Genomic DNA, 27183 nt, shown 5'->3' on the forward strand with positions numbered 1-27183 from the left:
TGTACCATATAAATAGTTAATTTGACTATTCGCTCCTCCTTGTGATGTCACCGGCCCCTAACCGTTTTCTGTTTTCAGCTTACAAAGGGAATACACACTCTGCCATTAATGGGACCTTATTTTCTGTGTTTTGCTCTGAGATCAGTACAGTTCACCTCATCTTAAGTTAATTCATTTTTATTACAAAGTAACGGCAGTAAGAAGTGTGTTTTATGGATCCAACACTGACACACAAACTCAGGATATAAATCACATCATGAATCTTTCCAGTCCTTTATTCCTGTGTGAGTTCCTCTGGAAGCCGTTGTGTATCTCAGTCCCTGCAGGCGGCTGCAGCAGAAGAAGAAAGTAGAACTCCCTCTGTAGTGTTGGAGGACCTTCCTTCACTGTTCATTTATTTTCCTCAGCTTTCTCAATTCTGTATCTCACATATTGAAATCAGCCTAAGTAAGGGTTGGCTTACCCTTGCAACATCATGCTATCATTTATTTCTGACTTCTCTCCTCTCCTCCCATTAGAAATTAAAAGACTGTGACATCCATGCCCATCAAAGTCACTGATGACAGATCAGAGTCCTGCGGAGACATTCACATATAATCTGGAGTCTCCCATGAAGCCGTTCGCCGGTAGACGGAGAGTCAGGGCAGCATGACGTAGTTCTCCGCTATTTCCAGGACGTACAGGTTGGACATCCCCGTCTGGTCATCGATCTGACGCATCTCCAAGACGACCATCCTGCAGGTAGGAGGTCAGGGAGGTCAGAGGAATTTAGTGTAAACCTGCATAAACTCTTCAAAATCCTATTTTTATATATGAAAGGATAAAGTCACATACATGTTTCTGTGCATGATGCAAATCTAGATTATATCCTAATATTCAGATATCAGTCAGTCCATCACTTTGTCCAGACTAAAATATCTGTTAAATTAATGCCCATGACATTTTGTACAAATATATATATATATTTTTTTTTTATGCATGAATTCTACTCAGCTATATGAGTATGTAAAGTGACTTATACATACATAAATGTAGAGGATTAAAAAGCACAATATTTCCCTCTGCAATGAATTGCCGTATTAAGTTGCATATACTGTAATGGAAATACTCACGAGTACTATCAAAATGACATCTAAGGTTACATGTTTTTTGTTACTTTTTCTAATAGCAGTTAGCAAATGTTAGCATGCTAATCTAGGAGTGTGAACACGATTCACATTATACCTGCTGTGTGAAGTGACATTTTTCAGTTGTTTGTAATAAACTGCAGCCCAGCTGATTAGTAGGCACCTAGGCGTAGCAAAAAAAAGCCATACAACAGAATAACAAAAGAGCCCACACTGCAGGAACTACAAATCTAATCAAACATACCCCTGAGTAAAGTTCTGCTGTACCTGTCTGACTGCACCAGTCTGTAGGTCTTCCTGGGGTCCGTGGTCTCCTCTAGCACCTCAGTAAAACCCTGTCCTCTCCTCTGCCAGCCGTGACGCCACACTGCCAGCAGAGTGTCCTCAAAATACACTGAGAGACAGACAGCAGACAGACAGAGCTTTAAAGGTTAGGCATCACTGGACAGCAGTGGTGGAAGAAGTATTTAAGTCATTTACTGGAGTGAAAGTACAACTGAAATACTCTACAAGTAAAAGTCCTGCATTCAACCCCTATCCCTAGGGCAGATCAATCTCCAGCAATGCATCATATTCCTTAAGATCATCATATGTCATGTACTTTGCCATATGTCCACAGCTCTGTTTTCAGCTTCATGACGATGCATTTTACAGCTCAGTGGAGTAAAAAGTAAAGGATTTACCTCTGAGATGTAGTGGAGTAAGAGTATTAAGTGGCCAAAAAGTACTCAAGAAAATCAAATTTGAACTTGAGTATTAGAGTGAGTGTAGTTACTGCTCTGTGAGGTCTCACCTATAGACTGGACTTCATGAGTGAAGGTGGTCTCATGTGTCAGAGGCCTGCTGCTCTTCAGCTCCCCCTCCAGACCCACGATGTGCACCGACTCTGGAGGAGAGGGACAGGTGAGGGAATAGCAAAGACAGGAGCGGGATATAGACTGAATGTAATGTGCAGTTACACTCTCTCATCGCATGTGGGCAGCACAGAGTGTTGTTGCAGTTGTAGAACTATTGGGGAAGTACTTTTAAATATTAGCCCAGAGGGAAAGAGAAGCTAAAATAGTGTTAAGTCTGCCTGTTAAAGAAAAAAAAATGTCACCTTGTTTATTGTCTTCACAACATAGGCCTATTTTGTAAAAAACACTAAGAAAATTACATTTTTGGCATTTGATATAATCAAGATATAAATAATGTCTATATTTCATTATTATGTTTTATGTTTATTCTTATTGATTATTTATACAAGTTCCAAGTTATTGCTGTCATATACTCAACACTTATTAGCTATCACTATCTAAAAATCTAAATCAAAGACATAAAGAAGTGCAGAAATTGAGATATAGGGGTGAAATATTACATATAACTAAATAAATATATTTTTGGTGTACAGTAATAACTGTATATGAGTAATGATAAGTAATAGATACAGTGGGGCAAAAAAGTATTTAGTCAGCCACCAATTGTGCAAGTTCTCCCACTTAAAAAGATGAGAGAGGCCTGTAATTGTCATCCTAGGTACACTTCAACTATGAGAGACAGAATGGGGGGAAAGAATCCAGGAAATCACATTGTAGGATTTTTAATGAATTAATTGGTAAATTCCTCAGTAAAATAAGTATTTGGTCACCTACAAACAAACAAGATTTCTGGCTCTCACAGACCTGTAACTTCTTCTTTAAAGGGATAGTGGAAATGGAACCTCAAATAGTTTCGTTTTAACTTATATACAAGCATAATTACGTACCAAAACAATCACACCTGATTAAAAAAATATAATAATTGCCTTACGCATGTTAGAAGCACTTTATTGCAGCTTCCCCGAAGTTTTTTAGAAACGAAATGTTCGACTCAGCCAAACCGGAAGTGACGAAAACTTAGGAAGACGATACGATAACAAACCATGGCGTCTATGCAGAATGAACGTGGAAGGGCAAATATACCAGACAAAGAAGAAGGATTGTACGAGGTATCCAGTGATGATAGCGAGTCAGAAACATCCTCTCGGCTTTCCTACGAAAATGTCGTTTTAGGAACTGAATCTGAATCCGGTTCAGTAAGCGACGATGGTGACAATATTGAGCCAGACGATGGACCATTACGTCCTTATTTGTTGGAGCCCGAGCCCGAGGTGATGGTTCACGGCATGGGCAATGGCGAGGATGACCAGGACCAGGCGCCAGATGATGCACCCCTACGCACAAATAATCTTGACTGGTAGGTCCCTAAGCATAGCTCACGCATCTTAAGATCCCCTGTAGCCTTTACAAATATTAATCATTGTTAACCAGTTAAGGCCGAAGGTCCCCCCAGTGGACCCCTCCCACAGTTTTTTTTCTCTCACATGTCTCAGGGCTTCTTAACATTTATGAAACTATTAATGTTTCATACCCTTTTAAAGGTAAGAAACTCCGCTAACTGACAACAAGAACAATTGTTAGCTAGAAAAAACACAAGAGTAATACCAAGCCTTTGAATTAGCATTGAGCGAAACAATGCTAACTAATGCTAACGCTTTTTTACACACAACACACGGTAGAAATGCCCTTATTACTATCTTAACTGCACAAACAAGATATACGATTTAAAGCTGAGACTCCACAGATTCCACACATGTAATGTCATCACTGTAAGACCTCAAATTCCTGGAGCTATCAGCCAGAAAAGAGAAAGTAAACAACATCCGGTTCCAAAAATATTACAATAATTACGTCTTACCTTTTTTGATTTGTGATCAAAAGTTGTGTTCAACGGAATAAAAACGCATCTCAAGGTTAATCCAATGTCGTTGTGTCACGTAGAATTTTTTACTGATAATCAATCATCATATTTATGGCAATATACTCGGTACCATAATAAAGGTCGGCTATTCACATGCAAATGCTATTGAATGTCCGCCATTGTTTGTGCCCGTCTTCCTATGCTCTCGTCATCACCCGAAGATTCCCGACGATTCCCGAAGTATTTCGTTTCATTGAGAGGGCGCAGTAAAATTGAAAATAAAATGAAACTAGGCGCATGAAATAAAAAAAAATTGTTTATTATGCTTATTTTTAATAAAAATACATAAGTTAAACCCAAAATTCACGGATTTCCACTATCCCTTTAAGAGCCTCCTCTGTCCTCCACTTGTTAACTGTATTAATGGCACCTGTTTGAACTCGTTATCAGTATAAAAGACACCTGTCCACAACCTCAAACAGTCACACTCCAAACTCCACTATGGCCAAGACCAAAGAGCTGTCAAAGGACACCAGAAACTAAATTGTAGACCTGCACCAGGCTGGGAAGACTGAATCTGCAATAGGTAAGCAGCTTGGTGTGAAGAAATCAACTGTGGGAGCAATTATTAGAAAATGGAAGACATACAAGACCACTGATAATCTCCCTCGATCTGGGGCTCCAGGCAAGATCTCACCCCGTGGGGTCAAAATGATCACAAGAACGGTGAGCAAAAATCCCAGAACCACACAGGGGGACCTAGTCAATGACCTGCAGAGAGCTGAGACCAAAGTAACAAAGGCTACCATCAGTAACACACTACGCTGCCAGGGACTCAAATCCTGCAGTGCCAGACGTGTCCCCCTGCTTAAGCCAGTACATGTCCAGGCCCGTCTGAAGTTTGCTAGAGAGCATTTAGATGATCCAGAAGAGGATTGGGAGAATGTCATATGGTCAGATGAAACCAAAATATAACTTTTTGGTAAAAACTCAACTAGACGTGTTTGGAGGAGAAAGAATGCTGAGTTGCATCCAAAGAACACCATACCTACTGTGAAACATGGGGGTGGAAACATCATGCTTTGGGGCTGTTTTTCTGCAAAGGGACCAGGACGACTGATCCGTGTAAAGGAAAGAATGAATGGGGCCATGTATCGTGAGATTTTGAGTGACAACCTCCTTCCATCAGCAAGGGCATTGAAGATGAAACGTGGCTGGGTCTTTCAGCATGACAATGATCCCAAACACACCGCCCGGGCAACGAAGGAGTGGCTTCGTAAGAAGCATTTCAAGGTCCTGGAGTGGCCTAGCCAGTCTCCAGATCTCAACCCCAGAGATCTGCATGGAGGAATGGGCCAAAATACCAGCAACAGTGTGTGAAAACCTTGTGAAGACTTACAGAAAACGTTTGACCTCTGTCTTTGCCAACAAAGGGTATATAACAAAGTATTGAGATGAACTTTTGTTATTGACCAAATACTTATTTTCCACCATAATTTGCAAATAAATTATTTAAAAATCAGACATGTGATTTTCTGGATTTGTTTTTCTCATTCTGTCTCTCATAGTTGAAGTGTACCTAGGATGAAAATTACAGGCCTCAATCATCTTTTTAAGTGGGAGAACTTGCACAATTGGTGGCTGACTACATACTTTTTTGCCCCACTGTATATACACAGAGATGTAAACAGTAAGTATGAGTATATCAAGGTAAAGTAACTGCTCCTGCAGAAAGTTGACCCAGTACCACCACGATACTATAAGAGATATTTTGTGTCGTTAGTATCTGAAAAATATGTGACTTACTCGCTACGAGGACGAGCAGCGAGCTACTGTTCAACTGGTTCACTTGGACTACATCTGGGCAAGGTCTCTCTGTAAGAACACACACAGAATGCACAAGCAGATACAAACATGATAATAGAAGGAAGATTTATATTTTCATCCAGAGTAGGACCATCTGTTGGAACATTATGAAAGAATGAAAGGGTAGCCAACACATTGAGGTAAAGAGAGACATTTAAAGGATTCATTAAAAGCAGACAGACCGTGCTCTGGTATTCAGATCATGGTGTGTTTTTTGTCACTTGTCTAAAGTCTTTATATCATTTGTTTCACTGTAATATATGACATACCCAGGCCAGAGTGGGTGAACCAGGATGTGTTAGAGTTGAGGTTGATGTATTCTACATTGACTGGCTGGTGGGGGCTGGCCCCCCGAGAGATGCCGATACACACCAGCGGGTACTCCTGCTGCGGCACCGTCACCATCTCAAACACACGCAGGGGGCTGGGCAGGGGGAAGTCCAAATTCTGCGGGATAGAGGAAAGTCAAGGGTTTCCTGTTAGTAAATGAAGTGCTTTCTATGAGGGCTCTGCATCTCTGAGCAGCACAGTGTTTGACTGAGCATCTGTTCCCAAAAACATAAACCATTTTATGTAAAGCAAACTATCAAATGTAACCGTGATCATAAAATGCTTTATTTCCCTGCCTACAGTGGTTTTATTAGCTGCTGTCTGTGTTAACAGCCTAGTAGAAATATCAAAGACTGAAAGATAAGCCAAGGCAGCACACAATACTCCTATAAACCTGCACGTACTGTACTGTATCATTGTATTTTCATAATGAGTTCACAGGTGTTCCTTTATCACAGTATATTATACAGTTACTGTTGACTCTTTTAAAATACCTCAGCATATTTTTTGTATGCACTTTACAGGAAGACAAAGGCTGAGATTATGATACAGTTATTAAAACACATTGTATGTTGACCCTGTTACAGGATACACAACTTCTGGGGACGTTAAAAGGTCCTCCATACAGCTAAAATGTGTCGAATTCAGAAGGCAAAATCATAACGTTTTTTCCTAACCACTTTTCATTTATCTTGTTGCAGAACGTCATGAGCTCAAGGCAAGATGTAAAGGAGAATTCATGAGGACTTAGACTGCACTTGAATCTGCAACAATGGATAATATTCCAAATACTAATCATGTTTTGTTTACAAAATCATACATTTAAAAGTCACTAAAGCTATCAGATGATTCTAGTGTTAAAAAGGTTCAAAATAAGTAATGTAGTGCAAGAATAGGGGGGCAGAAAACCTTAATACTCAGTATCTCAAATTGTGGTTGAGTAAATGTACTACTTTCCACCACTGAGTGAAAATACACCTGGCTTAAAGAGGCCGTATTCTGCTATTTTTCAGGTTCATATCAGTATGTAGTGTCTCTACTTTAAAGAGTTCTCTCCTGCTGATGTTCAGGTGTATATCAGTATGTAGTGTCTCTACTTTAAAGAGTTCTCTCCTGCTGATGTTCAGGTGTATATCAGTATGTAGTGTCTCTACTTTAAAGAGTCCTCTCCTGCTGATGTTCAGGTGTATATCAGTATGTAGTGTCTCTACTTTAAAGAGTCCTCTCCTGCTGATGTGCAGGTGTATATCAGTATGTAGTGTCTCTACTTTAAAGAGTCCTCTCCTGCTGATGTTCAGGTGTATATCAGTATGTAGCGTCTCTACTTCAAAGAGTCCTCTCCTGCTGATGTTCAGGTGTATATCAGTATGTAGTGTATCTACTTTAAAGAGTCCTCTCCGGCTGATGTTCAGGTGCATATCAGTATGTAGTGTCTCTACTTTAAAGAGTCCTCTCCTGCTGATGTTCAGGTGTATATCAGTATGTAGTGTCTCTACTTTAAAGAGTCCTCTCCTGTTGATGTTCAGGTGTATATCAGTATGTAGTGTATCTACTTTAAAGAGTCCTCTCCGGCTGATGTTCAGGTGCATATCAGTATGTAGTGTCTCTACTTTAAAGAGTCCTCTCCGGCTGATGTTCAGGTGCATATCAGTATGTAGTGTCTCTACTTTAAAGAGTCCTCTCCTGCTGATGTTCAGGTGTATATCAGTATGTAGTGTCTCTACTTTAAAGAGTCCTCTCCTGTTGATGTTCAGGTGTATATCAGTATGTAGTGTATCTACTTTAAAGAGTCCTCTCCGGCTGATGTTCAGGTGCATATCAGTATGTAGTGTCTCTACTTTAAAGAGTCCTCTCCTGCGGATGTTCAGGTGTATATCAGTATGTAGTGTCTCTACTTTAAAGAGTCCTCTCCTGCTGATGTTCAGGTGTATATCAGTATGTATAGCGTCTCTACTTTAAAGAGTCCTCTCCTGCTGATGTTCAGGTGTATATCAGTATGTAGTGTCTCTACTTTAAAGAGTCCTCTCCTGCTGATGTTCAGGTGTATATCAGTATGTAGTGTCTCTACTTTAAAGAGTCCTCTCCTGCTGATGTTCAGGTGTATATCAGTATGTAGTGTCTCTACTTTAAAGAGTCCTCTCCTGCTGATGTTCAGGTGTATTTCAGTATGTAGTGTCTCTACTTTAAAGAGTCCTTTCCTGCTGATGTTCAGGTGCATATCAGTATGTAGTGTCTCTACTTTAAAGAGTCCTCTCCTGCTGATGTTCAGGTGTATATCAGTATGTAGTGTCTCTACTTTAAAGAGTCCTCTCCTGCTGATGTTCAGGTGTATATCAGTATGTAGTGTCTCTACTTTAAAGAGTCCTCTCCTGCTGATGTTCAGGTGTATATCAGTATGTAGTGTCTCTACTTTAAAGAGTCCTCTCCTGCTGATGTTCAGGTGTATATCAGTATGTAGTGTCTCTACTGGGACATGTCTCCATGCTTTAATGTGCTGCAGCACCTCTTTTCACTCTCTGTCTGAAACCAGAGCCCAGTCTTGTTTTTGATTGATTCCAAAACAATATGCTACAGTACAGTACAGGTACTTCTGTGTCTCTGTGTTTCATTCAAGCTCGGCTCTGTGTGTGTGTGGCACGAGCCATTTTGTGTGCGTGTGCCAGCGAGCGAGCGAGAGAGAGACTGCACCGGTACCGAGTATCGTTGTTAGCATCTGATGCTAGCTAGCTACTTTAATGGATATAAGGAGCTGTTTCCACAACAAGGTAAAGGGAGAGTCCTCTGAGGTAAAGGACTCTTTGAGTGTTTAGATAGTTAACTTTAGTCTAAGTTATCTCAGTGTGTCTCAAACGGTTTGGTTACGATTCATGTAAACAATTATTTCCGAAGCACACGTTTATATGATCATTATAGTTATAAAAATATAAGAGCATAAATGAAAAACAGGTATGAATTATTTATTTGGTCATATGACAGTAAAACAAGAATACCGTTTAAAAGGGGAGTGATTTGTAAAATATCCATAAAGAAAGAGTAAATCTGTTTACAGTTCTGTTTCACATGGGTGTTGAGAGATGAGATCTCTTAATTTTGCTCTAAAAGTGCACCAGATTGATGCATTTAACTTCAATATTTAAAAAAAGAAGCACCCCCTACTGGAGGGAACACAGGGATTTTAGCCTTTGCAGGATTTTAGCCTATGCAGACCATTTAGATACATACAAACCTCTAGAACACACTACAGGAAAGGGAAGATACAAAAGGCAGAATGGGGCCTCTTTCAAATAAAAGCCTTCGTCTTCTTTTGGGTTCTACAGAAGTAACTGATGAAAATGATTAACTTAAACGAGATGGTTTGCTTCTGCCTTCCTGACATTTTAAACGTTGACCTTATTTTTCATCAACATACCTTGATGAGCATGAACTTGTGCATGGGCTCGTACCACTGCAGCAGCACCACGCTGGACTCCAGTCCGCAGCACAGGAACACACACCCCCCCACGCTGCCTGCTGCAGGACACACACTGCAGTTAGTCCTCTCACAGTGTACTGGGGCATTGTTTAAAAGTGCTAGCCCTTTATTGGAGGCATATATCAGAAACAGGCCTTATGTCTATTTGAAAGTTTATTTGGTCATGTGTTAGTATAAAGCTTTATTCTTTTCTCATCTGCTCCGCATTGCCCTGTTTAAATGTTTTCTTACTGCATTAAGACAGACTATTTTCTGTATCTTAATATTTCAAATCCAAACCCCAGTAGCATTTCCCTCAACGCCTTCACAGATTTTGCACACAGTACTTTGTATGTAGCTACTCCCATCTTGTGGTACTTGTCAGTTACTACAAAATACAGTCTGTCTTGGACAATAACACACATTCCTATGGAATAATAACACTTTAGATTGAGACCAGCAAATTGTTGGAACAACCTGATTACATTGTTGAATTTATTATATGAAAGCAATTCAATGTACTTTATAACAGGCACTAGGAGCTCATCCACCCTTGATTTGTTTTTTCAATAAAACTACTAACCTTTAACAAGAAAAACTGAATTTCAATTCTCAAACTTGCATTGAGCTAATTTGGTTTCAAAAAGAGCTGACAGCCATATAAAGGGAGCATCCTGTCCAACTGCATCACTACACACACTATTCAAATGAAGGTAATTACGTGCAGCCTGAATGTATCCATGTGTCCATCACACATTCTCTCTGCACAGAATTTTTTTTGTTGCAATACTTCAGTTTTTTTTCTCACCAACTGCGCAGGTCTTGCAGCCTTTAGTATCAGGTATTTTACATGTCACTGAAATTTTCCTGTAAACAAAAAAATACAAAAATAATTTAGCTTTGAACTGGCATGAGCAAATGTGTTATTTAGGTAAATACAAATCTGAGTTGACAAATATGACATGTGGGGTTCCTCAAGGCTCCATCTTGGGGCCTCTTCTCTTTAACGTCTACATGCTACCACTGGCTCAGATAATGAAGAACAACAAAATAAGTTACCATAGCTATGCAGATGACACACAAATTTACGTAACAATTTCACCAGGAGACTATGCTCCAATTCAAACACTGAGTAAGTGCATTGAACAAATCAATGACTGGATGTGTCAGAACTTTCTCCAATTAAACAAAGATAAAACTGAGGTAATGGTTTTTGGAGCCAAGTCAGAACGTATAAAAGTTAGCGCTGAGCTTCAGTCTGCAATGTTCAAAACAACAGATAAAGCCAGAAATCTAGGTGTAGTCATGGACTCTGACCTGAGTTTCAACAGTCACATTAAAACAGTTACTAAATCAGCCTACTATCACCTAAAGAATATATCTAGGATTAAAAGACTAATGTCACAGCAGGATTTGGAAAAACTTGTCCATGCTTTTATCTTAAGTAGACTGGACTACTGTAATGGTGTCTTTACAGATCTCACTATTAGAAAGCTGCAGCTAATTCAGAACGCCGCTGCTCGAGTCCTCACTAACACTAAGAAAGTGGATCACATCACTCCTGTTCTGAAGTCTTTACACTGGCTTCCTGTGTGTCAAAGAATAGATTTCTAAATACTGCTGCTGGTTTATAAAGCTTTGAATGGTTTAGGCCCAAAATACATTTCTGATCTTCTGCTAAATGATGAACCATCCAGATCTCTCAGGTCTTCAGGGACTGGTCAGCTTTCTGTCCCCAGAGTCAGAACTAAACATGGTAAAGCAGCGTTCAGTTATTATGCTCCAAATATCTGGAACAAACTCCCAGAAACCTGCAGGTCCGCTGCAACTCTGACTTCTTTTAAATCCAGACTAAAGACTTTTCTTTTGTCGCTGCTTTTAATTGAAACTGAGCCGTTGTGTTCATCAGCAAAGTGTAACTTCTGTGTGAACTATTCATATCTTAAACTGCACTGTAACTTTTTATTCATGTAATTTTTATTCATGTACTTTTTATTCATGTATTTTTTCTTTTAATGTTTCTTTTATTATCTTTTCTTTTTAATGACTGTTTTTAAATGCCTTTGTCTGAATGTCTTTCATTTTTGTAAAGCACCTTGAATTGCCTTGTGTTGAAAAGTGCTATATAAATAAACTTGCCTTGCCTTATTTAGAAAATTATGAAATATTCGAATTAAACAATAAGTAAAGAGTGTTACCTTGGTAACAGTCTGTGAGTCGGCAGGGAAACCATCCTCTGGTCTCTGCGAGCCTGTTCGTAAAGCTCCTTCAGGGAGTGTGAGTGGAGCTGAGAGGATTTACCTGGAACCAATCAGAGCAGTCGATTCCATCACAGGGTGGATACAGGTAGACAGAGAAACACACACATCATCACTAACATCAGTCTGGACACCCCCCTGACTTTGTCATAATTCCATGTAAATGTGCAGGAAAAGTTGATTTGTTATTGTATTGCTGACTTTTAAGGCATTGAGAGGTTCTTATCTGACCTTCTAAAGACTTTGGAACTCCCGAGGAGATCAGGGCTGCAGTATCTGTCTGCTTGTTTAAGTCACTTTTAAAATCTCACCTTTTTAGAATAGCTTTTATGTGATTTTATTTGTTGTCCTTTTTTATTTTCCATTTTTATTGTTTGTTTCATTATTTTCTATGTGTTTTACTTTGTGTTCTTATGCTTATATGCTGTTGTTTAATGTACCTGCTGTCTGTGCATTTCTATGTTAAAGCACTTTATAACTATGTTATGAAAGGTGCTATATAAATAAAGTGTATTATTATTATTAGGTCACTTGGCTTCTGACTGAATAATATGATGGACAAAGTAACACATGCATGATCAATTAGGGAATATCTATATTTGTATCCAGAGTTTGATCACTGTCTTCTGATTCTGTCTCAAACCACTCAATTCAACAAAATAAGTTATTCTGCCGACTAAAATAAAAAACTAAAAATACTAAACTGTCCTGTTATATTTTCTGTAAGTTCTGAGTGAACAGAGACACACAGCTAAATTAAGATTGAATTCTTATTCAGTTTACCTGACACAGACATGAGGACGTTATTGATGGTGTAGACCCATGTACACTTCCCTGGATACAGCTGAAAGAGAAGAAGAAGACCTCCACTCATTTCAAGCTTTCTACCACTGATAGAGTGTGACTGATTTTCAGCAGTGATGGGAGAAGTATGTAGACACTGTAATGAGATGTAATTATGGTTCATAAAATGGTCCCTGTCAGTGTTTTTACTTTATATACAATGTAATTGGATGTATATTACTGTTGCAGTATGTTGTGGTAGATGTTTAGGGTGGTGCTCACAGTTACCTGCCACATATCTCTCAAAAGTCAACTTTTCCTGGGTTTCTCAGAAACTTCGGCTTTGAGAAGATGCATTTTAGAGCTGATCTAAAAAGACTTTTTAATGTCTAAGAAGTGGGAGAATTTCCTCAACACAAAATAGGAACATTCACCATGAACACATCTGGAGATACTTGGGTTTCACTGGACAGGGAGGGAATGAAAACATGGACATCTGAAAAGTAACTAATGTAACTAATGTAACTAATGTCAGTACAATATTCACCTCTGAGATGTAGTACGTTGAAATACTAAGTTCAGTACATTAAATGTGACCTTAGGAACAGTACTTGAGTAAATGTATGCAGTCCACCCAGGGGCGGCGCCAGGGGGGAGCTAGGGGGTGCTGAAGCACCCCCCAGGATTGCCAAAGCACCCCCTAAGCACCCCCAATAAATGTGTTTTTTTTTTTTTCCCGAAAATTATTATTATTTTTATTAAATTAAATCAGAAAAATTATTGATTACATCAATGCAAATGTGAAACAAATAAATGTTTGACCAAAAACATAAAGCCAACACAGGTGATATGATTAGGCCAATGGCCAGCACCCATTCAATTTTTGACCTACCTATAGGGTAAATTACTTTGTGACACTTGAGTGACTTCCTGTTAGTTGCCTGGAGCCCCAAATGATTTGCTAACAGCAAAGTGACAAATGGATCGTTTTTTAGTCCTTAAACGTCCACGTGTGGACACTCAATCAAAACCACTTGAAAGCGAGAGGGATTCTGCACATAATAGGCCTCGTGAGTACAAGTAGCTTACTTCTGGGTCTGTTTCATTCAAGCTCTGCTCTGTGTGTGTGTGGCACGAGCCATTTTGTGTGCGTGCGCAAGCGAGCGAGAGAGAGAGAGAGCGCACCGGTGGGTATCTACCGGAGATCGTTGTGGTTAGCATCTGGTGCTAGCTAGCCAAGCTAACAGATATAAGGAGCTTTTTCAACAACAAGGTGGAGGGAGAACTCTCTCCTGTCAGACTGAGAGTCTCAGATAACCTCAGCTCAGGTGAAGTAAAGGACTCTCTGTGTTTAGTTAACTTTAGTCTAGTTATCTCAGTGGGTCTCAAACGGTTTGTTTTAAAACGGGAGTGATTTGTAAAATATTTATAAAGAAATAGAAAATCTGTTTACAGTTCTGTTTCATATGTATGTTGAGAGATACTGTATATCCATAGATCTCTTCATTTTGGCTCTCAAAGTGCACCAGATTGATGCTTTTAACTTCAATATTTAAAAACAATCTTCAAGATTGACCCCACTAGAGGAGGTGAGGACCCTCCTAGAGGAGGTGAGGTCCACTCCCAAATTGTAAAAATAGCACTTTACCCACACCTATATGCCGTGAGCTGATTACCGAGCCTTCATTGTAACAGTCGCGGGCACACTGTGTGTGTGTGTGGGGAGTGTTGCAGTAGAAAATTCAACTGTAGCGCTGGTGCATTAATGGGAAACCCTTAATGTTTGAGCACCCTCTATGAAACGTCAAGCTACCCCACAGCACCCCCTAGAGAAAATCTCTGGCGCCGCCACTGAGTCCACCACACCCGAGTCCACAGTTAGTTAGGCAGTGGTATAGCTCTGTGTTATAAATGTTGAAGGTCCTACCAGCTCCATGGTGGCCTCGGAGCTGCTCAGGTTCAGGGTGTAGATCCCCTCCTCCGCCCCCAGGATCAGGTGCTGGTCTGAGGGAGGGACAGAGGAGACACAGGTCAGATCAGAAGAGAGAACAGAGGGTTTACTCTGATTCATCAGACTGAGGATACCTCCTTTGGTGGCCGTGCTCTCCCACGTCGTGGAGCAGTTTATCTTGAGAGGGCAGCCGTGGAAGATCTTTTTAAAGTAGACCTGGAGAGAGAGCAGCATTAAGGGTTCATTTAGTCCACAGTGTAACAGATTCACGACCCTACACAAAGTCTCAGAACATGGATGAATGTATATTTTTGCTCTTAAAAACACTGTCAGTTAGAAAGTGAAGTGCTTGGTAAAGATCAGTGAAGTTATGATCAGTTTTATGGCCTATACAAATGAGTGACAAGTTCAGTTAAACACCGCATCCACTACAAACTCCTGGTCCTCACTTTCAAAGCCCTCCACCATCTGCCCCCCCTACCTCACTGACCTCCTCATCCTCTACCAACCACCCCGGTCCCTCAGATCCACCTCAGCCGGTTTACTTTCCATCCCCAAGGCCAGACTCCGGAGCTTCGGGGACAGAGCCTTCTCTGTGGCAGCCCCGAAGCTCTGGAACCCCCTCCCCCAAGACCTCCGTGAGTCTGAGTCCCTCACCCTGTTTCAGTCCCGCCTCAAAACCCACCTCTCCAACTCTGTATCCATAAGCCCCCCCTCTCAACCAACTTCCTCCTGACTGCTTTTCTGTTTTGTTTTGTTTCTTTTTGTCTTTGTCTTTGTTTTGTTTGTCTACCCTCCCTCCCAAATGTAAAGCGTCTTTGGGTTCAAGAAAAGCGCCATAGAAATATAATTTATTATTATTATTAAACAAATAATACTGAAAAAATACTTCATGATTATATTTTCTTTTATAGATACACACATTTCCATTTCTCAAACATAGCTCTAAAGAAAGGCTTCTCTGGATGGTTGGAGCGAGGAAAGTCATCCGAACAGATACAGAGAGAACAAGTATGCTAAACATATAAAAGATATATAAAACAAAATAAGAATACAGTAAATATCGAAACAGCGAAGTTCATGTTTTCAGTATAAAACAGACTAATTTATGATATGATAAAGAAGTGTTTGTTTGTACATATTGAAATGATATTGCACACTATGGTAGATTATGATATGAGATATAATAAAAGGTAATGTAGATGAAGTTCCAAAGCAAGAAAACATATTGTCATTTCAAAGCAAATTAATATAATACTGAAAGATTTGGAGTTTAATGTTAGAAAATATGACCATTTTTTTATTTTACAACAGTCTTTGTTCAGGCTCAAAAGCTTAACTGGAGATATTTCATATTTGTAATACATGTGGAGCCTGCTGGATTTGAATCTGGGATTGTGTTTTTACCACATGTGATATGAGTCGCATCTCAAACCCTCCGGAGCAGCGGAGTTTCAACTTGTGGAAAGGAAAGACACTCACCGGGGGTTTCTTCAGGACAGGGCTGCTGCACTCAGTGGGGTCCTGAGGATACAAGCATTACATTTCATCTCTATAGTTGTGTTTGTAATAAGAGTGAAAATAGTGAGAACACAGTTACGCAGAACCCAAAGTGACATCTTCCCAACATTTGCTTTGTCCAAACCTCAACTTACACATTACAGTTATTAACATCATTATTGTTTTAATTATTTGTATATTCATTCATCTTCTTATAGTTTCAGCTGTTTTCAGCTCATATAAACTGTTGTCTATTTTTATAACAAACATATTTGATAAGCTATTTGATTGTTTTGTGTGCAGAAATCTTAATTTGTAAAGAAACAAAAGTTGTGGTCAAATCAAAAGTATTGCCTCTGAAATGTAGTGCAGTCAAAGTTAAAGAGCAATGACAAACTCAAGTACCCTAACTCTGTGGTGAGTAATGAGTCAATGTGTGTAGTTACAGCCCTCAGATTGACAGGCGTACCTTTGAGGGGGGTCTCCATTTGCGTATGCCTTTAGGGGGGAGCTCAGGAGGGGGGGAGTCTGCTGGGGGGTCCATCAACTGGACAGGGAAGGACGTAGGGTCTGGATTGCACACACACACACACACACACACACACACACACACACACACACACACACACACACACACACACACACACACACACACAAGAAAATAGACATCAATTTTGTTTTTATTGATGGGTCATTTATATAGTTTGAATCATATTTCACACTCAATCTAGAGTGAGGGGGGGCGGCCCACCTGAGTGTCGGGAGGACCGGGGTCTGGGTGTGGGTCGGACCTGAGACACACTGGTGGTCCTGATGAGAGGGGTGGGGGGGTACAGAGAGCAGGGCTTCCTCCCCCGCTCCTCCTCCCCCGCCATGCTCTCCTCTGAGCTGCTGCGAGCTTTAGGCTACACACACACACACACACACACACACACACACACACACACACACACACACACACACACACACACACACACACACACACACACACACACACACACACACACACACACACACACACACACACACACACACACACACACACACACAGAATAAACTGCTATCCACAACTAAGCGATCAGGGAACTATATGGCTGACAGCTTCAGTTAGAGTTGTGTGTGAGAAAATGTGTCCCCTTTCTTCTCCAGTTGTGTTGATTTTGAACCTTTGTGATAAACTAAAAGATGGAATGTTCCTTTATATGTTTAGAATATATATATATATATATATATATATATATATATATATATATATATATATATATATATATATATATATAGCTTTGTCACAAAGCTGAAAACAGGGCTGAGATACGTGGTTCTCACAGGACAGTGATGGTACACACACATGAGGGTTATATCAAATATGACGCATTGCTGTAAATTAAACTACCCGACAGTATATAACAGTTCAAATGAGCATTTTGCTTTTACTTAAGTTAGCTGAATGAAGTACTATACTTTTACTTGAACATTTCCAACTTTAACTTCAAGTTCTGAATACTTGTTCTACAATTTGTTGTTAATAAAACAACAGTAATGCAAACATCTTAAACTTTCTGGAATGAATGAATGACAATTGAGAAAGGCAAACACTATCTATATTTTATATTTCAAGTTTCTGCTTTCACATAACATTTTTTTATTTTATTACAGGCAATAACCTCATTAAAAAAAAGTGTTTTGGCTTGAAATGCACATCCCGTCACTGTAATAGCAAACATTTGTCATGTTCAGGGATCTGTTGATAATCACCTTTGGTGGAAGTGGAGGTGGAGTCTCGTTAGCTGTCATTATGAAACTGCTGGTGAGAGAGAGAGCGTGCTCAGGGTGTTCATTATACAAATACACAATATGAATACATGTGAGGCTGTTTATTCAGACTAACCCAGGTGTCATCGTAGGGCTGAGGGAGACAGAAGACAGAGGGAATTTGTCAATGCAATATATTTAAATGTGACTGCACAGTAAATGCACAAGGGTACTTTTAAATAATTACATTGTGCGTTTTCAAATGTTGCTTTTACACTTCTGCTTATAAACATTTTAGTGGGAAATATTTTACTTTTTACTCCTCTGCAAATATTTGACAACTGTACTAACTTTGCAGGTAAGAGTTGTTTTTATGCTGGTACTTTTTTACAATATTTTTGAGCAAGACTTGAATTAAATGCAGGACTTGTACTTACTACACTATAGTTCTTAACTGTATTATTACTTTAACTCAATTAAAGATCTGCCTACTTCTTCCACATTTCATATCATATTTGAATGTGAACATTACACATCAGTTTGAATTCAGTATGCAGTTTTGGAACCAATAATTATGCTCTGTGGTATTTAGATAGATAGGGTTTATGTTTTCTTACATATCCACATCATCATAGTCATCGTCTGAGTCTGAGTCCTGATCCCTGAGACGACAGAAAGAGAGGTTAGCTTCTTTCATCTAATGTTCAATGTGACTCCCTGTCTGTGAGGAGCCTCTCACCTCACTGGACTCTTGTTACTGCTGCTGGATCCCAGTGAAGGTCTTAACTGGGAAAAGAAATACAACAGATTAGACAGTATTTGTAAAAACAGACATATAATAATTAATTATAATTCCTTACATTTATTATAGCGCTTTTCCAGATGCTCAAAGCGCTTTACAAATACACATTACACATATTTTTTTTATACATGCAATGGTCACTGTGGACAATACCCACAGGAGCAAGTTCAGGTGAAGTGTCTTGCCCAAGGACACAACGGCTTTACAGACGCAGCAGCGGCGGGTTTCACCCCTTGATCTGATGATCATTGCACAGCGCACTGCGCCACACCGTCCATCTTCACGCCTCGAAGTCATCGAGGCGCTTTTACAAGTACACATTGATATCATACATGTACTCTGGACAATACCCACAGGAGCAAATCCGGGTGAAGTGTCTTGCCCAAGGACACAACAGAGATATAACACATGAGGTAGGACAGAGAAACTAGAAAGGACAGCACCCAACCTTTCTCTATCTGTTAGTTAATGTTAAGTTAATGTTTTGTTTGCCTTCACACAAAATGTATATATAAATGTCACAAAATCTGCATTTTATTTAGACATGTTGAAAAATCTGGTCTAGCTGTGATACAGCGCTTCCTTTCTTAAGCATAGGGTACACTGGACCATCCATTACCAAAAGAAAAGAACATTCCATCCCACAATGCTTTGCAGCAGCAACATTTAGCAAGTTTATTTGTAATTTGTTATAAACTTGCCACTCATGTTCATTTTTTATTTGTATCTTATTGTATCTTTAGAATATTTTTAACGTGTGTAATGCTTGACAACATTGCTGCTGTGACTCATTTATTATTATTATTATTATTATTATGTATTAACTGTGTGTGTGTGTGTGTATGTGTGTGTGTGTGTGTGTACGTGTGTGTGTGTGTGTGTGTACGTGTGTGTGTGTGTGTGTGTGTGTGTGTGTGTGTGTGTGTGTGTGTGTGTACGTGTGTGTGTGTGTGTGTACGTGTGTGTGTGTGTGTGTGTGTGTGTGTGTGTGTGTGTGTGCGTGTGTGTGTGTGTGTGTGTGTGTGTGTGTGTGTGTACGTGTGTGTGTGTGTGTGTGTGTGTGTGTGTGTGTGTCTGTCTGATTGTTTTAAGAATGTTTTCGCCCGAAACAGCTATCAGGGTCATACCGATACACAGCTGTGGAGAAAGAGTGTTAAAGTGAGCCTGCAGGAGACAGGAGTGAGAGGAGAGGCAGTAGACAGAGACAGATGACTAGAACTAGAACTACTACTCAAACTCTGGATGTGTGATGAACTTACTGTTGTGTTTGGTGATTGGTTCTTCACAGGCCTTTGAGTGTAAATCTGTTCCACTGAGAGCAAAACAATTGAACACAATGAAACTGTGAACATTTGCATTGCATTTCATTTATCCAGAGAAATCGAAATAAAGCAGAATACATGTGTATTCTGTCACCGCCAGCATTCAAATGAACAGATAAATTAAGAGCAACAGGGAGTGAAATAATGCGTACAGTAATCAATAGCATTTAGTAATACTGTGAATGAGAAGAGTTAAGATGCTAAGAAACATATTTAATTAAGGCAAGTAAGCAGGTTAATCACCGTCTCCCTTTTGTACTGCTGTAAACATTTACATTTCCCTATTAAGTATACTGTATTCGCTGTGTGCATGTAATGTATATCGCAGGGCTGGAGTATCTAAGTACACATATTTAAATACTTTATATTAGTACGCTTCAGAGAGTTTAGTATTTCCACTTTATGCTTCTGCTTAACTCCATCTGAAAGGGAAATATTGTACATGTTACCCCATTACATTAATTAAGAGTAATGTATTCTTCAGATTCACATTAATAATATGAAATACAAACAACAAATATTTTGTGTATTTTTTTCGGCCATGTCCAGACAGACACCAGGTTCATAATACTGCAATGCAAAGGCTGCCAGGAGTGGTGCTCAATCACCATTGTCCTACCAGACATAGATAAGGACATAACATACAAATCTTTAAGACAATTATATTATTATAACTATTAAAGATCTGAGTACTTCTTCCACCTGGAGTATATACTTTTACTGAAATCAAGAAGGGCTTTTTATGTTTGCTGTTGTAAATCACTAATCTGTTGACCAGAAAAACTAATTGTTGCTGGCTGGTCCTAAAAGTCCTACAAATCAGTGTCCAACTTCAAATCTGTAATATGTTCTCTTAAGGTTGATAGCTCCATAGCTAAAGTGAAAGAGTGATTTCTTACAGCTGATGTCAGAGTTGGTCCTCTCTGCCTGGTTGTGTTTGTTGATGGACTGGATTCTCCTCAAAGATCCAGGCAGCGCCATCTTAAACCAACAAGAAAACATGGGTCATTCTATCAGGGTCTATCATGTCAGGTAGGAGAGGGAGGGGAGTCTGTTAGACAACCTGACAAAAAAACACATTTTAAAACGAAACGTTTTTAAGTGTAAAGTTAGTAAGTAAATACAAAATAAAAGAGCTGTGGCTGGAATAATACATGAAACACTCTTTTTGCTCATCAATAATAAATAAATAAAGGAGGAATCATGATTTATCAGTTATTAATAATAATGTGGTTAAGACCTCCATCTCTTCGTCCTCCGTCCCTAGGCAGGACTTGAGCTTCTCAGGGTTTCTATACTTCTCCAGCAGGTCCAGGGTCAGCTCCCTGTTCAGGCCCTGCTGGGTCAGAAAGCTTTGCTGCAGAGACAGAAGCAGCGAAGGAGGGAGGAAACACAGAGAAGGTAAGTTATTAGGAGGAAGATCTGGATGATTGTAAAGACCACCCAGACCAGGATGTACATGTCCCTGTGTGTGCACTGCTACACATGTATTTGAAATCTTCATTTAAACGTGGGAAATATTTATTTCCGATAGCGGTATTGACAGCAGGGAATGCCAAAAATAAAAGCAGTGGCCCTGTGTCGAACAGTTCAAACAGAGTTCACTTTTGGAGAAATATCTATATAACATAACACTGGGATGGCCAAGTCATAACCAGCAAACAGACCTTTCCAGAAATATACAATCCTGCCATGAGTTAGTACAAAGACGTTAATCCTACATTGGCTTGGAGGGTTAGACAACTTTGTTGTGCGCGACGATTCTTTGTGTTTGCGTCCACCTGATGAATGTAAGTCCAATATGATCTATTTTAGATCTGCTTTTGGACTCAACCATCTTCAGAGGGAAACATTAGGAACTGTATCTGCTAAATGCTCCACTTTGTTCCCCAGCTAGTCTTTAGCAACTAGAGCTGTATTGAGTTTTTCAAGGTTTTTCCTCAAATAGGACACTGTGAGAGCGTCAAGAGCCTACAAGTTAGAAATGGGGGTCTCAGAAAGAAACAGCAATTACAGGGAACTATCATTCCATGCATGTTCATCACTACGAACAACTCTTTTCCCATTTTCATTTGACATTTTGTTATAATGTCCACAATTATTGTTTACTCCTTTAAACTGACAGCTACATGAATGACAAATGAGTTAATGTGATGCACAGCTGACACTATATAACCAGAGCAGGAGCAGATGTTAGCGGTACTGACTGTGAGCATCTTGGAGGCGCTGGGTCTCTTCCTTGGGTTCCTCACCAACATGGACTTTACAAAGTTATAAAACATGGAGGACCTGCAGACAGGAGATAAGTTAGTAGCATTTTGTATCGTGGAATTATGAAAGACAGATATAATGTAATGATACAGATAAATCCAAAGCCAGGAAGTTACATTTGATTGACAATAATCATTGGCTCCTATGATTTGAACACTGAATGTAATGTGTTATTGTTTTGTATTTACCATTTAGACTTGTCCTTGAGTTTAGGAGGCTGGTACCCACTCTTTGACATGAGAAACAGGACCCTGCGGGGCGGGGGGGGGGGGGGGTATAGTCAATAGGAATCTGTGTTAGCTTAACCATCTGCATAATGTGACATGTTGCATAACTTTGTTAGCTGAACCAATAACAGCTGAGTGTTTTGTATTTTCTTCTTCACAAAAGTACATTTGCCACTCGAGTATTCGAGTATAAAGGAGCAGAACGTGGAAATACTTAAAGTACAAGTAGCTCAAATTGTTATTTAACCTTTTTGAGCAAATGTAATTTGTTAGAGTCCACAACTGCTCAGCCCAATGAAGATGATTATTTACTATTTATGTGAGTGTTTGTGTGTTTTTAGGTGCAGAAGTGTACACATGCTCGGAGAGGTGTGTGTTGCAGTGTGTATTCACCGCAGTGGATGGACATCAAACATTGGCGGCTGCAGCTCTGCCAGCTCGATGGCTGTGATGCCCACCGACCAGATGTCACACAGTTCATTGTAGCCGCCTTTAATCTCCACTGCTGCCACCTCTGGCGCCATCCTGAGCACAGGAGGGAAACAGAAACCAAATATATCAGCACCACAGAAACCAGCTAATGGTGTGAAAGTTCAATTATATGGTAGCTAATGTAATGACAACATTTGTATCGGAAAAAGTATTACTTGTATTTAAAAATAATGACTAGGTATTTCAAAATTAGTAGTGGGTGCTGTATTTTTAGATCTATGTAAAGCATTCTATATTCGTTTATCATGATGTTTTAATTTAAAAACTCTAAATGTAACAAAGTTATGTGTTGAAGTCTGTTGTGCACTGTTCAGAATCTTGAAGTGCACAATGGGTGTTCCACAAGGGTCAGTGTTAGGTCCACTGTTATTTAGACATTATACCAATTATCTCCTTCAACAGTGTCATGATATAGAATTGCAAATGTATGTAGATGACACTGTTGTATTCATAGATACAAAAACAGCTGAGGTTTTATTTCATCACAGTTGAGAGGATTGAAATAGTCTCTGATTGTTGATATATTGATGTGATACTGGATACAAATGAGGAAACATGTACAAATAATGGTCAAAACCACAAAAAGAAAACACTGGAATATTCAATTATCGAAGGCTATAATCTCGTGTAGTGCATCAAATTGTGACATTTTAGTTTTTAACTATACATGTTCCCTTTTTTTTCAATATAAAAAAATAAGTATAATAATGACTAGGTATCTCAAAATCCTGAGTTAGCATGGCAAAATCAATGGATCTATGATATGCTTAATCTTTCTGTCAGACAGAGCTGCTCTTTTATCAAACTCCAGCCGAGTGAAAACAGCAGGAGGTGAAAGACGATGAAGCTCATTATAAAGTGAAACAATTATGATACTACCCACACACAGCCACTTGCAGTTATATACTCAGATTCATGTGTTTAAGGGACGTGATCCGTTTTGACCTCACCAATATGGCGTTCCTATGAAAGACATCCGCCGAGCCAGCGTGGCAGTGATCTGAGCCGAGATCCCAAAGTCAGCTACACAACAGGGAAAAAAAAGTATTAATAATAATTACGAAATGAAATTACATTTAACAAGATATATTTAAGAGAATCTTCAGGTGCTCTTTCAAAACATTTTGTAGGCTTTGAAATTAAATGTGTACTGCACAATGCAATTCATCTGTAAAACCACTGACACAGGTCTCAAGTCTAATAGAGTCTTAAAAGAAGGTATATCCAACTATCATTTGTCTTCCTGTCTGGATTTGTAGTGTATTCATGAAAAAACCATTACAAATGACCCAAATTCTAAGGATTTTGCATGTGAATGAAACAAGTTTGCAACTGAATAATAACCACGGTAACAGACGAATATGAATTCTAGAACAGTGAGAGACTGCAGAGGCCCAGTTTAGTCCTGAAGACCCAGCGAGACAGCAGAGACGTGTTTGAGCCATCACTCTGCAGACTGTGACTCATCTTAACCACAGGCAGACACTCAGACATCCACCTACCCAGCTTCACCTCGCCGTGATCGTTCAGGAGGATGTTGGCACCCTGCAGGCAAGAGGTCAACACACAAATCAACACAGACAGAGGAACAACTCATCGTACAAACACTTTAACCCACTCTGTGATCTTTAGCTGAACCCAGGGTGAAGATCAGAAACCTGTTAAAGCACAATAAAGGTTCCCTTGACAGGCTGATTGTATTTGCTCAGTACATTTTAGTAATCATCAGCTGCATGACCACAGGTGGAAGGAGTACTGGCTTAATTAAAAGCATGAGCCTTTAGCACAGATAAAAGACAAGATAAAAACAAGAATGTATTCAAAGTCAGACATATTTACCTTGATGTCTCTGTGGATTTTTTTCTGTGCATGCAAGTAGTTCAGACCCTGGTGAGATTGTTTTGTGCATCATTTTCAACAGTATGGCCGATTGATAATAGTAAAACAAAATGTATGAAATACTGAGTGTGATTTTACCTGCAGCATCTCCCTGCAGATGTAAGCGATCTGTGGCTCAGACAGAGGACCAGTCACTGTGGGACACAATTATTCAAATGATACATTTTCATAATAATTGACACCCTAAACCGTGTGTAGACTGAAGATGATGTGTCCATGGTTTAATGAATAACTCATGTATCATGAGGTCCAGTTTAATGTTCTAAAGTAAAAAGCACAGTACAGTAGAAGTATAACACACACACACACACACACACACACACACACACACACACACACACACACACACACACACACACACACACACACACACACACACACACACACACACACACACTCTTTTTCTCACCATGGTAGATATCCTGCAGGGAGCCTCCTCCACAGAACTCCATACAGATCCACAGTTTGTTGGTTCTGCAGAGAGTAGAGGGTGAGCTTCTGCATCTGAGATATAATAATATACATGAATAACAGAGTGAGAGGGAACAGAGAGAGAGAGAGCCCACCTTATGTAGCTCCCATAATAAGCCACTATGTTGGGATGTTTGCAGCTTTTACTATGACGATTTCCTGCTGGATGATGGAGAAATCATCATCTGTGGAACCAGACAGAAGAGATACATATTTATTATGTTGATTTCCATTACAGTTGAACAGAATGTGTGGTTACATCGCTACATGCAGACCACACTTGATGACATCTACCTCCAGTTCCTTTTGAAATGAATGTAGGTGTGTAAAAGCCTCTGGGATTAACTGCAAATGCATCCTCATTAAACCCACACAGGGCTGTTAACCTGAGAAACTCATGACAGTTGACTTTTTAGAGACACTGACTCTACACACATATGATGATCTTAAAGATGATGATGCATTGCTGCAGATTAAACTACCAACCCGCATATAAAGGACTTCAAATGAGCACAACATTAAACTACGACTGCAGTCAAATGCAAGATACACATTAATGCAGCAGTAATATTCATTTAAAAACATTTATTTTCAATGAAACGTGCTGGTAAGACTACTACGGCACTACTTTTATTGGCACAGTCTGGGATTTCTACTTTTCAAAAGTATGAACTCATAAAGAATCTATGATCGTGTTTGCTTGTTGAGAAGAGGCTACATAATGCTCCATAGCTGGACTTCAATGAAGTGTCCCGTCTTAAAACAAGATATTGAACTAATTATAATGTCTGGTCTCACAAAGACTGTAATCACACTATAACAGCAATTACAGCTGACTGTATTGATTCTAATACTTTATAACTCCTGTGATCATAACCAGTATAGAGGCAATCATTGCTTTGGGTTACAACATGTTGAGAGACTTTCACCAGATGATGCTATGCACTTGATAATGTGGTGGAAGAATTGTTCAGATCTTTTACTAAACAAAAAGTGCTGGAACCAAACTATAGAAGCCTGCATGTGACTTAATTGAAGATATGCAGGTATTATTATTACTCATGCATTCAAATACAATTATTTTACTGTAGTAGTTATTTCAGTCAGACAACTCACGTGTTCCTTTAACATGTTTATTATAGCAGCATATACAGTAGTTGAGCTTGGCGTCTAGGCTCGGGCCTCATCACTCCACAGATATACATAGCACCATGAGTGATGATTAAATAACTAACCCCCAGAGCCTACAGGTGGAAGCTGGGGTGGAAGCTGGGGTGGTGGTGGGGAAGGCGAGCAGCAGCGACGTGGAAGTAGCTGCAGCAACAGCAGCAGCAAGCAAAGCATAGAGAGAGATATCTGGCAGGTTAAATAGAGCGGCATATTAAGGAGACTCTGATTGGTTGGTTGTAGAGTGGCAAGGGGCGTTATGTATGAGTTAAGTGCTCGAGTTGACTGCCTGAACTAGCTCGCAGGCTTCGCCCCATTTGAGTTGGAGCTCATTTTGAACTATTAACTAATGATTCTTTTCATTATTGAATAAATCTGCTGATACGTTTTTATATGAGAAATTGATTAAACAATCAAAATATTGTTTTATAATATTGCAATGTCATATTTTGTATGGAAAAAGCTTCTCAACAAATGTAATGGAGTAAAAACAACATTAATAGTCGCTGAAATGTAGTTGAAGTTGCATCAAAAGAAATGACCCCAGATGTGTCCTTTAGTACAGTACTTGTCTGATTATGCTACTTATAATAGACTGGGAACATGTGTATTACCGTGTCCACAGGCAATAGGCAGCTATAGGCCTGTGTGGGTCAGTGAGGAGCCAACCCCTTCAAAATGAAGCGTGTTCAGGTAAATCCTCACCTGGTTCCATCTTGATGAATTTGATAGCTGCCAGCTCTCCATTCTGCTTGTTACGTGCCTGAACACACAAAAACATTGCACAGGTTATTAT

General features: G+C 39.5%; 1 protein-coding gene across 1 annotated transcript; it reads right to left on the reverse strand.

Moving 5' to 3' along the window:
- Window positions 1-161: 161 nt before the first annotated feature.
- LOC117556531 (mitogen-activated protein kinase kinase kinase kinase 5-like) lies at window positions 162-27183 on the reverse strand. The gene is given in 32 exon segments (XM_034231869.1): window positions 162-735; window positions 1395-1521; window positions 1921-2013; window positions 5652-5720; window positions 5981-6158; window positions 9451-9551; window positions 10301-10359; window positions 11691-11793; window positions 12534-12594; window positions 14461-14537; window positions 14619-14700; window positions 15967-16008; window positions 16454-16554; window positions 16736-16889; window positions 17740-17788; window positions 17873-17890; window positions 18354-18398; window positions 18476-18522; window positions 19798-19850; window positions 20760-20841; window positions 21101-21217; window positions 22068-22149; window positions 22320-22382; window positions 22752-22883; window positions 23801-23873; window positions 24353-24395; window positions 24690-24737; window positions 24828-24883; window positions 25159-25223; window positions 25316-25361; window positions 25364-25405; window positions 27093-27183. Coding segments are annotated over 32 exon segments (2481 nt in total). The 5' UTR covers window positions 27169-27183; the 3' UTR covers window positions 162-638.

Source organism: Gymnodraco acuticeps, unplaced genomic scaffold, assembly GCF_902827175.1.
Source record: "Gymnodraco acuticeps unplaced genomic scaffold, fGymAcu1.1, whole genome shotgun sequence".
In the NCBI taxonomy this organism is placed as follows: Eukaryota; Metazoa; Chordata; class Actinopteri; order Perciformes; family Bathydraconidae; genus Gymnodraco; species Gymnodraco acuticeps.